At 48.2% G+C, this 13,055-nt stretch overlaps 1 protein-coding gene across 1 annotated transcript; it reads right to left on the reverse strand.

Moving 5' to 3' along the window:
* Positions 1–1,795: 1,795 nt before the first annotated feature.
* On the reverse strand, positions 1,796–12,393 carry Ykt6 (YKT6 v-SNARE homolog). Its single transcript, XM_059275495.1, has 7 exons — positions 12,159–12,393; positions 8,892–8,974; positions 6,478–6,578; positions 5,410–5,514; positions 5,070–5,135; positions 3,222–3,323; positions 1,796–2,093 (listed from the first exon to the last, which is right to left on the reverse strand). Exons 1-7 carry the CDS (start codon positions 12,260–12,262, stop codon positions 2,058–2,060), a joined length of 597 nt encoding a protein of 198 aa, XP_059131478.1. The 5' UTR covers positions 12,263–12,393; the 3' UTR covers positions 1,796–2,057.
* Between the last annotated feature and the right edge of the window lie 662 nt (positions 12,394–13,055).

Consider the following 13,055-nt stretch of genomic DNA (forward strand, 5'->3'; position numbering starts at 1 on the left):
GAATGGGAAACATGGGCAAAATAAAGCCTCGTTTCCAGGGCTCTACTGCTAAGAGGCAGCTCTCCCAGGCACATTCTCCAGTGTGCAGAGAACTGGGTTCTGAGATGGCAAGGCTACTCCAGAGCTCCCTCACCTGGTTAACAGCAAACAAGGAAACAGGATTCCTACCAGAACGGCCTGGAGGTTTATCTGGGACAGGATCCTAGTACCTGCAGGAACAAAGTACAGTATCTCCCCACTCCTCAGTGGCTGGGTTGGGGACAGAGCTAAAAGTAACACAAGACAGTACTGGAATTTCAAAAGACAATTTTATTGAGACAGAAACTTTCAAACAGAACAGAGAAATTAGGCATTATTAAAATACACTTTTGCCAAGTGATTTAACATTAGAATAATGGGGGATGGGAAACACATGGCAACTCAATCCATTGCAGGGCGAGTGATACCCTGTAGGACAGCCATATGTGGGCAAAGGTTACCTCTTTCCCACGAACGTCTACCTCCACCCACCCCCATTCTTCCTCAGCACCCTCCAGAGTAAGAAGAAAAACAGGCAGCACTCCAGGCCATTTACTCCACCTTGAGTGCCAGCAAGACTGGACCTGTGCTGTCTGGGGGCCCTGGGGTGGCGAGGTCTATGGCAGCAGAAAATGATATGGGCAGGCAGGCCACTCCAGGGCAGAGCCTCAGCCCTCTGACTAGCAGGACCCCGAGAAACAGGCAGACCAGTAAGGAAGGATTCTGGAAGCCATAGTAGACACCCCACCCCCCATGGGCACTCTGAGGGTAGCTCAACAGGCTGGGGGACCATCAGAGTAAGACAACTGAGGTTCAAAACTCAGAGAGGCTAGCATCCCAGCGGTTGTTTCTGGGGAGACAGGATCTCACGATATACTCTGTGCACAGCAGAACATGAAGAGGCAATGTGAGACCCGGCACATCCTGGGGTCACCACAGACTGTGCTGGCAGTGGGTGCTAGCTCAGACCAACCCCTCAACCTCCTCTACCCTGCAGCTGTCTCTGACTGGAAAGGGGGTTGTAGGTCAGAGCTGGACAGACCACAGGTGAGTGCTGGGAATCTTCGGGCTGCTGGCACCCGTCCTGGTACCCACAGGAATGACTTGTTCAAACATGCAGGCCCCAAGCAGTTGCCAAGACAGTCTTGTAGACACAGAGACCAATAAACCAGCTCTGAGAGATGACACCCCCACTACTTTGATCTTGATGTCCAAAGTCCACTTGCAAGTCAAGGTGAGTGCGCCTCCACACTGCACAGCCGGGGGCACCTGTGTCTGTCTGCTTCTTCCCCTGAAGATGGACACTATCAGCTGACCCTCCCAACACCAGAACAGCCCCCCGTCTGAACAGTCTGCTGGCTGATAAAACCACAACTTATACATCTTGCCCTTCTCAGCCCATTCTAAGGACCTCACAAGCCATCTTTGTGTTACCAGATAAAGGTACTTAGGATGGGCCCTGTCCCTGGCAGATGCCAATTCTAGCAGACAGGCAAGCCAAACAGGGGAGACCCAGTGACCACTGCCTTTCACAGTCCTGATGCTGGTCATGGTGAGCTTCCCCCAACCCCCACAGTGCAAGAGAGCAGAATTCCGGAGTGTTCAAACTCTGCCTACCCAGCCCTATCACCCGAGACTCCCTCCCCCCACCCCACTCACTGGAGAGTTAATATTATTAATGCACAAATGAAATCCTAAGTCATACCAAGGATCAGGAAAAAGATTCCTTCCCATAGAGCCTTCCAGGGTTAGCTGAGAATAAGCCCTTCAGCACCTATAAGAGCCACTTAAGAGTTTATGGTTTCATTTTCCCAACATTACATCTTTGAGGACCTCAGATTCTTTCCCAAAGTCACAAGCACACATATGAACGTCAATGTTCCCACCCTTAAGTCATCCCCTTCACTCCTCTTGAGAACTTCAAAATAAAAACAGCCAGTCAGCCTGGCTCCAGGTCTTCTTCTAGGGTATCGCTTCATCTTCAGGGGCTGTAGTTCTGATGTGACATGACGATCCAGCGCCTGCCTCTGTGGGCTACATCACATGATTGCACAGCATGAGTTTTGTTTCCGGGCCTTGAAAGAAAAAAGAAAAAAAAAAAGAGGATGAAGGGTGCTAAGGAGGACTGGTGGTTCCACTGAGGCAATCAGACAGAGAAAGCAAAGCCAACTTGGCCCTCGAGGCTTCAAAGCAAGCTGCCCACAGCGACACTGCCTCCACTGCTAGTCTGGGCTCCGCTCATTTTTTCACACCCCGCTGATGCTCTCAATGAATCGATAAAGTTCCTGCTGTCAGACCACGTGTAAGCAACAGAAGCAGCAATGGGAACCAGGTTGCCCGAGTATCTACCTCAGTGCTATCAGACGGCCCTGACGGTGTTTCTTTCTGGAGAATGGTCTTTCAGAGAAGAAACATGGTTCTGGCTCATGTTTGTAGGGGCTGCTATTGTACCTGTTCTTGCTTTCTGATCAAAGGCCACCCTCCTAGCCCTACTGGTCATTTTCCTCCAATATGCAACTCAATGTAAATATGCATGGGCAGATTCGTCTCCACTACTATCCCACAATGGGCCAAGAATACAATGTTGGGGCTGAGGAGATGGCTCAGCAGTTAAGAGCACTGGCTGTTCTTCCAGGGGATAAGGGTTCAATTCCCATCACCCACATGGCAGCTCACAACTGTCTCTAACACCAGTTTCAAGGAATTCTATGTCCTCTTCTGGCCTCTATGGGCTTCAGGCATTTATGTGGTATACATATATACATGCAGGCAAAACACCCACACACATTAAACGAAACAGAACAACACAATGTTCACAATTGGAAATTTAAGTAATGCCTGGAGAGAAACTCAGTCAGCAGGAGGAGCCCTGCAATGACAGGGAAATTCGTCAGAGAACTAATGCATTTAGAAAGGTGAGCTGCTGGCTTCTTAAGGACTAATGCCTTAAGGACTAATGTCTGCCAACAGGGGAGTCAGAATGGGAAGGGGTGCTGCCTCTGAACCCCGCCAGGCAGAGCCTTAGTCAAGTAGAATGCCTGAGTGTGAGCTGCCAATCACTGGGCTGAAGCACTTGCTTTAGGCTCCCACATCCCAAGGAGTGGTACCCAAATCCAATCCTGGTGAAGTGAAGAGGGCCAGAGAAACACACTGCAATGGCTCTGTGGGAGGGATACCCCGGAGGGCCAGGCAGCGTTACTCACAGTTTTATAGAAGGCTTTCGACTGTGTTCCCAGTACTTCTGATTTGGATACCAAGTCATCAAGCTTCTCGCCTCGCTCCAACAAAGACTCCATGGTGTTATGCTAGACAAAGAGAGAAGAGAACTCTTGGCTCTGCTCAGTTAAGTGGCTGCTGACAACAGGCCCTTATGGAAGCTGAGTGGCTAGAACTCCCTCCTCTGGGCCCCTACCCAACAGACACCAACAAGCACTGGGACACAGTCCCAGAAGATACCTCCAGTCAAGTCAATAGCACAGGCAGGGCCTGGGCCTTTCCCACTATTTTTCCCAGCACAGATTCAGACGAGCACTGCTCTAGGAAAGCTTGTGTTTGTACTTGTGTGCTGTAAGCACACACGTGCAGAGGTTTCTATGTGAAGAGAAAGACATATGTGAGTACTGCACAACTGTGCTAGGATGGACAGTGGCTATCCAAAATTCACATCCACCCAGAACCTCTGAATGTGACCTTCTTCGGAAAGAAGGTCTTTGCAGGTGTCATCCGTTTAAGGTGTGGAGGTGATGGACTAGAGTGGCCACGACTACCTCTTCATCACAACAGAAACGGAGCCCACAGAGAAGACTGTGACGACACAGGAGGACGAAGGCCCAGCAAGCAGCGCCAGCAGCCGTCAGGAACCAGAGAAAGGCCTAGAGCAGACCCTGTTCACATGGCCCCAGAAGGAAGAGCCTGCCAAACTTCACCATCAGACTTCCAGCCTCCTGAGGGAGAGCGTACTTCTGTTGTGTGGAGTCATACAGTTTATGGCTCCTCCTTAGCAGCCACAGGAAACTAACATAGTGACAAAGCTGTGTCATCTGATCAGCCAGGCAGCTGCCAAGCACTTGAGGTGAGACAAGTCCCGGCATGTTCTTCATGTGCAAATGCAACAGCTTTCAGGGACTCAGGCTCAGTATGCAAACCACTTCCCTAGTAGGACTGGAGAGATGGCTCAGAGGTTAAGAGCATTGGCTCTCTTCCAGAGGACCTGGGTTCGATTCCCAGCACCCACATGGCAGTTCACAACCATCTCTAACTGCAGTCCCAGGTGATTCAATGTCTTCTTCTGGCATCCAAGGGCACTGCACAAATATTGTGGCCAGGCATAACATGCAGGCAAAAACACCCTTACATATAAAATAAAAAATAAAGAAAAAAGTTATAAAAGGAAACACACTAGTGAATTTTTTATTCTGAAGATAGGGTAGAAAGATTTTGGATATTCAAGATTAAATAACATTAAATTTCAATGTTTCCTTTTGTTATTTAAAAATATGGCTCCTTCGAAATTCAGAATTACAGACACGAATCATATACACGATAGATTATATGCCTACTGGTAGCACCATGACAGGAAACATGACAGAGCTTCAGTCTGTCAGCACTACAATCCTATCTTGGGGAAAGAGGAGGACAGAGATGGAGCCCTCACAAGAGCACTGGTCCTGCTGCCTGGCTCATACTCAAGAGCAGCTCATTGCCTTTCCCAGACAGCTACTGCCAGGCAGCTGTACACTTGTGTGCAATGGTCTCGACTGAGGAATTACCCAAATTGTCCTTTATTCCTGCACACAGCTGAGCAATTCATGGAACCTGACATGTCAGCCGAAGGCTGGGAATGAATCCAGCTCACTGCAGAAGCTCACCCGGCAGCATACACTAGGCTCACACGGACTCCCAGCTTGGTCCCCTCTAAGTAGAGGTGCTGGGAACTAAGATGGGGTACACAGAGAGTGCTGAAGTTTCCTGGAGCAGGCTGTGACTATCATCAAAATAAAAATGGACTTTGTTTGGTCAGTGGCACGTTTCCTCTCCACCTTCCTGCTTACCAGAATGATTTTGGTCTCATCCAGTTCAGCTTGTACTTTACTCATGGGATCAGCTTCTCGGGGGTTCTAGGAACCAGAACAAAAGCAAGACTAAGAACAGAGTCATTACCTATAAACAGAATCAAACCAAGGAAGCTGAACGAACTCTGACAATACAAAGGCTTACAACAGAGAAATCGAAAGCCTGTCTAGAGCTGTATTTCTAAGTCTGAAAGTATTTCTCTGTGCTTTTCAAACAGACAGTTCACCTGTACATCAGCCTTGAACTATCATGGCTACTGACCTTGCCCAGATCACAGAGCTTCTGGGCAGTCTCTAGAAGACGTTTCTTTAAACTCACCTGGTATCTACTAAGGTGACTATCCAGGGCTGTGTATTGGATTGTAGCAGGTGATCCTACTGGCCAATCTATCCTATCGACCTGCTTGGAGAATTCATCTAGTACCTGTAAAACAAAGGAGACGCAACATATCTCCCACCACAGTCACCAGCACCTTCAGTGACCCAGCTTCACTCATCCCAAATGAGGCTCCTAGGCTCCCCAGGGTACAAGGCCATCTAATGGCAAGAGAACAGTCTAGGTTCAAGTTCCTCTTTTCAAATGTTTAGGAATAAAACACATCCTAAGTAGTCTAGAAACAAAAGGAAAGTGTGCCCAGCCTAGGGTAAACTTCACCTGGAGAATGATTAAAGTATTCTCATTTTACACTAGTTTTAAACTAGGCCTCTAGTTTTCCAAAGTAATTCTTCCAGAAAGTGATCTAGGTTCTTTGGATGTAAGCAACCACCAGATTCCATGTGCCTAGAAGTGTTTAATGCAACGAGGAACAGGACAAGGTGGCTTCTGCCTCCAAGTTTACAAGCAGAAGTTATTGGGTACTAAACACCACAGAGTGGGTGGGAATGGGTGTGGTGTGCTGGCACATGCCTTTAACCTCGGTACTCAGGAGACAGAGACAGGTGGAACCCTGAGTTTGAGGCCAACCTGGTCTACATTATGAGTTCTAAGCCAGGCAGGGCTACATAGTAAGACCCTGTCTCAAAAACAAAGCAACAATAAACTCCATGAAGCCACTGACCTACACCAGGGAGAGAACTACAGTGACCGCCTGCAGCAGCAAAAGGAAGAGGACAGAAACCTTCAGCAAAAGCGAAGGGGAGAGGGTGGAGCTGTGCCCTACTCTAGAGGAGAGGTAATGTAACCCAGTGGCAGGAATACAGGTCAATGAAGGGCAGAGTTAGCACCAAGGAGGAAATATATATAGGTAGGGATTTCAAATGTCTCCTGCTTTGGGTGGAAATGATGGCTGAAGATGTGGCCTCTGGACCAGGCATCCCGTGTGCTTCAGGTACTAGGCCTACCATGCTCCATACTTGTCATCTCAGTCTAGTCCAACAACACACTCACCTTCTCCAGCAAGGTAAAGGCCACTCTGGAAGGATATTCGCTGTCAGCAATGACCACACCTGCAAGACTGTCACTCCGGACGTAGACATGGCAAAGATACTCTAAAGAGACAAGAGATCTCACATGTGGCTACTGACAGTTTTGAATCTGCCAATGCATCATAATGCTAGCTCCTGCTTTCTAGTCAAACAAAGCCACTCTGGAACCACTGTGAAGCTCAACTGCGCTAAGTAGGAGGCCTACTGAAAGGCTCTGTACCCCAGTTCTATGGGCCATACCCAGGACTGACTAATACCCTACGTTCCCTGAGATATGTGTATAATGAGATTGAAATGAGCTGCCAGGGATGGAAAACACACCAGAGGCAATGTCCCTCAGAGCAATTCCAGATCACTGCCTTTAGCTCAGGCCTGGCCTGGCTAAGTCTTAGCAATTTATGGCCCTCGAGGCTCTGTGCTGTTCCTAAATTGAGGGTACACCAGGCAAGACAAGCTACTTCTACTTTCTTAAAATAATTTCTTAAGAGCAGCTGAGAAGCAGAAAATTACCTCCAAGGGCTTCAATCTCCAATCTCCTGTAATAAGACACAGTTTGACCTACTCCAGCTTGTGGTGGGTGGCTAAGAGGAACTGTCTAGAAAAAAATTAGCAAGTCCTGGCTGAGGTCTCTAGTGTTACTGCACTACAGTTGTCATATGATTAAACGGTATGGTTTACAAAAGGCCTCTGCAAAATAATCAGAGTCCACAGGGCTGTTGAGTTTCATGGCTTTGAAAGGTTTCAGAGATGAAATGGCTAACCACATCCCCAGAACAAGAGAACCAAGGATGAGAGCTGACAAGTAACAACCTCCACGTTCTAAGGATCTGACCCAGGAGACTCCAGTATTAAACAGAAAGAAAAACAAAAGAGGGAAGGAGTTTATGTCCTAGGAATCAGAGAAGGGCAGAGATCAACACGAACAGAGAGGAGGTGAGATGGAGAATAACTATCTTATTTTGTATCCATTCCCAAATAAGAACGAACCAAACATGGAGTCAGTTTCCATAGAAACTAAGGAGCTTGCCAGTGTAAGTGTTAAACCAGGAAGGGCAGACATACAAAGGAGCGACTGCCGAGACACAATCCTGAGTCCTTTTCATTTCTGTGAGAGTCACAGCACAGATATTCATTATGGAGAATATATGGTCATATTGCTGACAGCATCTGTGTCTGTGATTCTATCATCAATTCAGGAACTCTATCCTAGGGCTACTGCCTATGTGAGGTTGTTGTATTAGTTAGGGTTTCTATTGCTACAATGAAACACCATGACCATAAAGCAAGTTGGGAAGGAAAGGGTTTATTTAGCTTATACTTTCAGATCATAGTCCATCATTGGAGGAAGTCAGAACAAGAACTCAAGCCGGGCTGGAACCTGGAGCCAGGAGCTGATGTAGAGGGCGTGGAGGGGAGCTCCTCACTGGTTTGCTTCCCACAGCTTGCTCAGCCTGCTTTCTTATAGAATTCAGGACCAGCAGCCCAGGATGGCACCACCCACCATGGGCTGGGCCCTCCCCCACCATTGATCACTAATTGAGAAAATGCCTTACAGCTGGATCTCATGGAGGCATTTCCTCAACAGGCTCTCTCCTCTCTGATGACTCTATAACTTGTGTCAAGTTGACACAAAATCAGCTAGCACAGTCGTCTTTGTTTATGCCTGATGAAATTCATGTAACTTCAAATTTGTTTGTGAAATGTGTGAGTCTAAAATAAATGCCCCAAACTGATATCCAAAATCAGAATTATGAAATAAAGGAAAGATTTTGCTCAAAAAACAAACAAACAAACAAACAAACAAAAAAATCCCCACAAAACTTAAGGAACACAGAACACAGTATTATCTCACAAGTGCTAGGTAGAAATCCTCTTTTGAAGTATCTGCAACTCTGGGAGGAAAAGCAGAATGGGAAGGCTGCTTGCTGCTGGTCCAAAAGAATCAGTCCCTGTCACCTCTCAGGCTATGGAAAGGCTGCTGAGGCCCCAGAGAATCAGTCCCTATCACCTCTCAGGCTATGGAGAGAGGCTGCTGAAGGCCCAGAGAATCAGTCCCTGTCACCTCTCAGGCTATGGAAAGGCTGCTGAGGGCCCAGAGACTCAGTTCCTGTCACCTCTCAGCCTACAGGCTGTGTCCAGTGAGTCTAATCTTTACTGAGTGGAAGCTAACCAAGTACAGCTGCATAGTAAGTTTTGTACAGTGAGCTTGGACGTCAACATTGGGTTCAGAATTCTGGATAAATAGGAGGAGCAAGGACAGGAAACGGGGTAGCAGAAGATTACAGTCCTGGGAGCATCACATGATGCAGGTAGCACCATGTGCTGTTTACGGTGTGACAGCCAGGCTGGCACTCAGAAGGTGCTGAGTCCTCTTACCTTGCTCCTTGACAGAGGCTCTGCTACCTTTTGCCGAGCGTTCCACAATCAGTTGACTTGTAAAGGTCATGAATTCCTGAACACTAGGGAACACAAAACATATTTATAACCTTCTTTCAAGTCACATTGCCCCAACACAATGGAAAGAGACCTCTGAGGTTCTAAGTTAAGGAGACAGTCATTGCCTCTTAGTTTTATTTCAGTCTCTCTTAACTTTAGAAACAATAATAAACACATTGTACATGAACATAAATGCATATACCACTATTCAAGCCATGTCTGTGTACCAATTGCTTCCAGATAGCTCAGACATTTTCTTTAGGATACAGTCAATTTAACATTTCAATCAAAACATGATTTGGGGTCCAGTGATTTGGCTCTTTAGACACAAGCACCTACTGTCAAGTCTGACAACCTGAGTTTGATCCCTGTAACTCATGGTGGAAGGAGAGAAATGATTTTCCCAAGTTGTTCTCTGAACTACACACACACACACACACACACACACACACACACACACACACACACACGAAATAAAAATGTGATTGAAATTTTTTAAAAAGCCAACATGCTCGGGACCTAGTGGGAAAGCAGAAAGCAGCTCGTGTACTAGCTTCCAAGAAGCAGGATAAATACACACTGCTCTAGAAAAACACCAGTGGCAAAACCAGTCAGGCAGAAGCACACCAGGATAGCCCTGGCTGGGAATGCCACAGACCTACACACTGGGCGAGAGCTTGGCCAGGTCTGCTGATGCCCGAGCACTGTGGAAGGAATGGAAAGAACAGCTTAGTCAAGGAAAGACGTTGAAACAGCTCATAAAGCTGCAACAGACATTTGTTATGGGCCCAAAGGAGAGCTGTAGACCTGGCCAGAATGGAAGAATTTCAGATAGTCCAGCCAGAGGACAGATGAGAAACCTTCAACTGGAGATGCATGATAAAGGGCAGCTAGCCCTCAGTAAAAGGGTTGTTGTTGGTGTTTTGAGACAGGGTCTATGTAGCCCTGGCTGTTCTGGAACTCTTACGTAGACCAGGCTGAGAAGTCCACCTGCCTCTGCCTCTTGAGTGCTGAGATCAAAGGCGTGCGCCACCATACCTTGCAGTACAGGATTCTTAACTGCAATATCTGAAGATCTAACTCAGAGATTTCAAGACTTCCTAAGTGTCAGGCAAATTACTGTGCTGACCTCAGTAGTAAAATCAGGTCTGGTGTGATAGTTAAAATGAGCTAATATATAAAAAGCACCTGGTACCTTGCCTGGCACACAATATACTATTATTATCATGAGGGAATGGCATGGTCAAAATAATCACAAAAAATACTCTTTAAATTTTTTCTTAAATTCTCAAGAAAGCCTTTGCAATAGAACTAAAAAGACAGTATTTAGAGCAGGGGTACAGTCACCTGATTAGGAAGAAGCGCATTAATTGTGAGAGATTGTTAAAGACTTCAGTAATCATGTTGACATGAAAGATGAAAATGAGGGGTCTCGCTAGATCGGAACATGTATCTCTCTGTGTCACTGCTAGTCATCTGAGACTAGCTAATGTAAGGATACCAAAGAATAAGACAGAGGTACGGTGAAAGCTCTGAGAATCCTCCATACAAATAGAAAGGGAAAAATGAAAAGACCAGAGCCAAGTTGGCACCAAAGGTTCCATCAGAGAAAAACACCGTCAAGCACAGAACAGAGGCCAGGGAACATAAAGTAGAGAGGCAGGAAGAACTAGAAGGAGCCAAGAGATGACACAGTGATTCCACTTCTGGGAATCCGCACCACAGAAAACTGTGAGCGGGGTCTCTGTGTGTGTATTCACATGGGTGCACACCTACGTGCAGGTGCCAGTGCACACATGGCACCATTCCTCAGAGGCTATCCGCCTTCGATGAGGCTGGCTTGGCGCTCACCAAGTAGGCTAGGCTGGATGGCCAGTCATTATGCCCTGACCCCCATCATCTGGTCTCTGCTTCCCAGCTTTGGAGGTACAAGCATGTGCCACAACACCCAGCTATTTTGTTTTTCAATGTGAGCATGTGAGACCCTCATGCAGCAAGCACTATCCTGAATGAGGTAATTCCCTAGCTCAAGCTATCTTCCAACCCCTTGCAAACGTTATTCACATAGCCTCAATGTGCAGCGACTCATGTCCATCAGCAGACAGATGCACAAGCAAAACAGGGTTTACATAAAACTCAATGTTGTATAGACTTTAAAAGGAAGAAAATGTTGGTATCTGCAGCAACGTAGATGAACCTTGGGGCCATTCTGCTAAGTAAAATCAGTGAGACACAAAAAGACAAACGGTATATGATTCCACTTATATCAAGTCTTTAGAATGGTCAAGATCAGAGACAGAACCCAGAAAGGCAGATTTCCCCCAGACTTCGGGGCAAAATGACCACAGGTCCTATCCTGTTGGGTCCTTCCCCTTTTATATCTGAATCACTCTGCCCACTCCCACAAATGGACTGGGTGTCTGGGGCACTTCCAATTAAAGCACATCAGACCCCTTTAAAAGCCAGTAAGCCCTACAAATTCAATGCTTCCTTCCAAATTAAAAGTGTGGACCCTTCCTGATCACCAAGGCCTAAACACTAAGAAACAGAATATGAGTTTGACTTCTAGCTGGGCCCGACGCCCAGTCCTTGAGGAATCAGTGACTTCAGTCATGAAAAGAATGCCTCCATACCTCTCACACGGGTTGTTGGAAAGGGCTCTGACCAGCGGCCCTCAACATGTGGGTCGCAACCCCATCGACAACCCTCTATTTCCAAAAATATTTACATTACTATTCACAACAGTAGGAAAACTACAGTTATGAAATAGCAAGGAAAATAATGTTATGTGGCGGGGGGGGGGGGGGGGGGGGGGGGGGGGGGGGCGCGGGGAACTCTATCAAGGGGTCGCCGCGTTAGGAAGGTTGAGAACCACTGGCTTTAACAAAATACCAAGGTGGCTGTGAAGATACCAAACACCCTGGTTAAATCACAGGGTGCGAGGTGGTAGTCAACATACTTATTTCGGGGTCTCGATATCCCATCTCACAACATTCGGTAGTGAACCTGGTCATCCGCACGATCTGCAAGTATTCTTTCTAATCTTTCCACAACAGGGCAATATTGTGGGGTGGCAGGGCCCTTTACCAGGGATGCTGACTCCTCCTCCTCCAGCCCGCCGCCTGGGGAGACCTGCCTCCCCGCCCTCCCGGACCCAACCCCGACTCCAGGCCTCCCGATCCGGGCCCCCGGGCCCGGCCCCCTCACCTGGACCTCTGGAAGAAACTGAAGGAAGACACGTCGTACGCGGCTTTGAGCAGCACCGCTTTGGGCTCGCTTTTGTAAAGGACGCTGAGGCTGTACAGCTTCATGGCGCCGCACCTTCGGGCCGCCGGCCGGACCCCAGACCCGCTCCCAGGAGCGCGGCCGCCGTCCTCCAGAACAGCCGCGGCCGGCTGCTGACGGGGCCGCGCCGGCTTCTTCCTCCTGGCTTGGGGGCCCACTTCCGGTTCCGGTCGAGGGTTGCGCTGGACGCTCAACGGAGGCCGGAAGGCAGAGCACGCGCGTGCGCGCCTGGCAGAGGCGGGACCCGTCCCGGTCTGCGGACATCGGTGCCAGGAGGAGCGGTCTCCGCCTGCGTGGCAGTGATTTGGTGTGTTCCCTTCCGGGCTGTGGCGTGGGCCCTGACTGGCGATCCTAGACAGTGCCGCGCCGTGCCGTCGCTTTTACCTCCTCATCCGGTAGACTAGCAACCCATACCTGTCCCTACGCTCTACTTCTCGGTACACCTTACGTGAACCCTCTTCCAAAACAGAGGAGTAAAAGAAAATGTCCTCAATCCCTTCCATTGCAATAATAAACATCAGAAACGTCACTGGCCGTAGCCAGGCCCAGCAGCTCCTGATACGGGCACACTTGTTCGACCAGCCAAGCGGCCAGATGCTGTCATCCGGCCCCGTTCACCTGCACGGACACAGTGGCTCTGCAGGCGGCAGATGAGAACCATTTCTGTAGAAAATCGCTTCACCTAAAATTATACAAAATGACCAGGAGGACAGTGGGTGGGTGCAAACCACCTCGCAGAGAGAGATTTAGGAAATGGTTAGTAAGAGGCAGAGCTGGGGTTCAACCGTGAATCCTAAAACGCTCAACAAACTCCCTTGC

The sequence above is a fragment of the Peromyscus eremicus genome, chromosome 10, assembly GCF_949786415.1.
Source record: "Peromyscus eremicus chromosome 10, PerEre_H2_v1, whole genome shotgun sequence".
In the NCBI taxonomy this organism is placed as follows: domain Eukaryota; kingdom Metazoa; phylum Chordata; class Mammalia; order Rodentia; family Cricetidae; genus Peromyscus; species Peromyscus eremicus.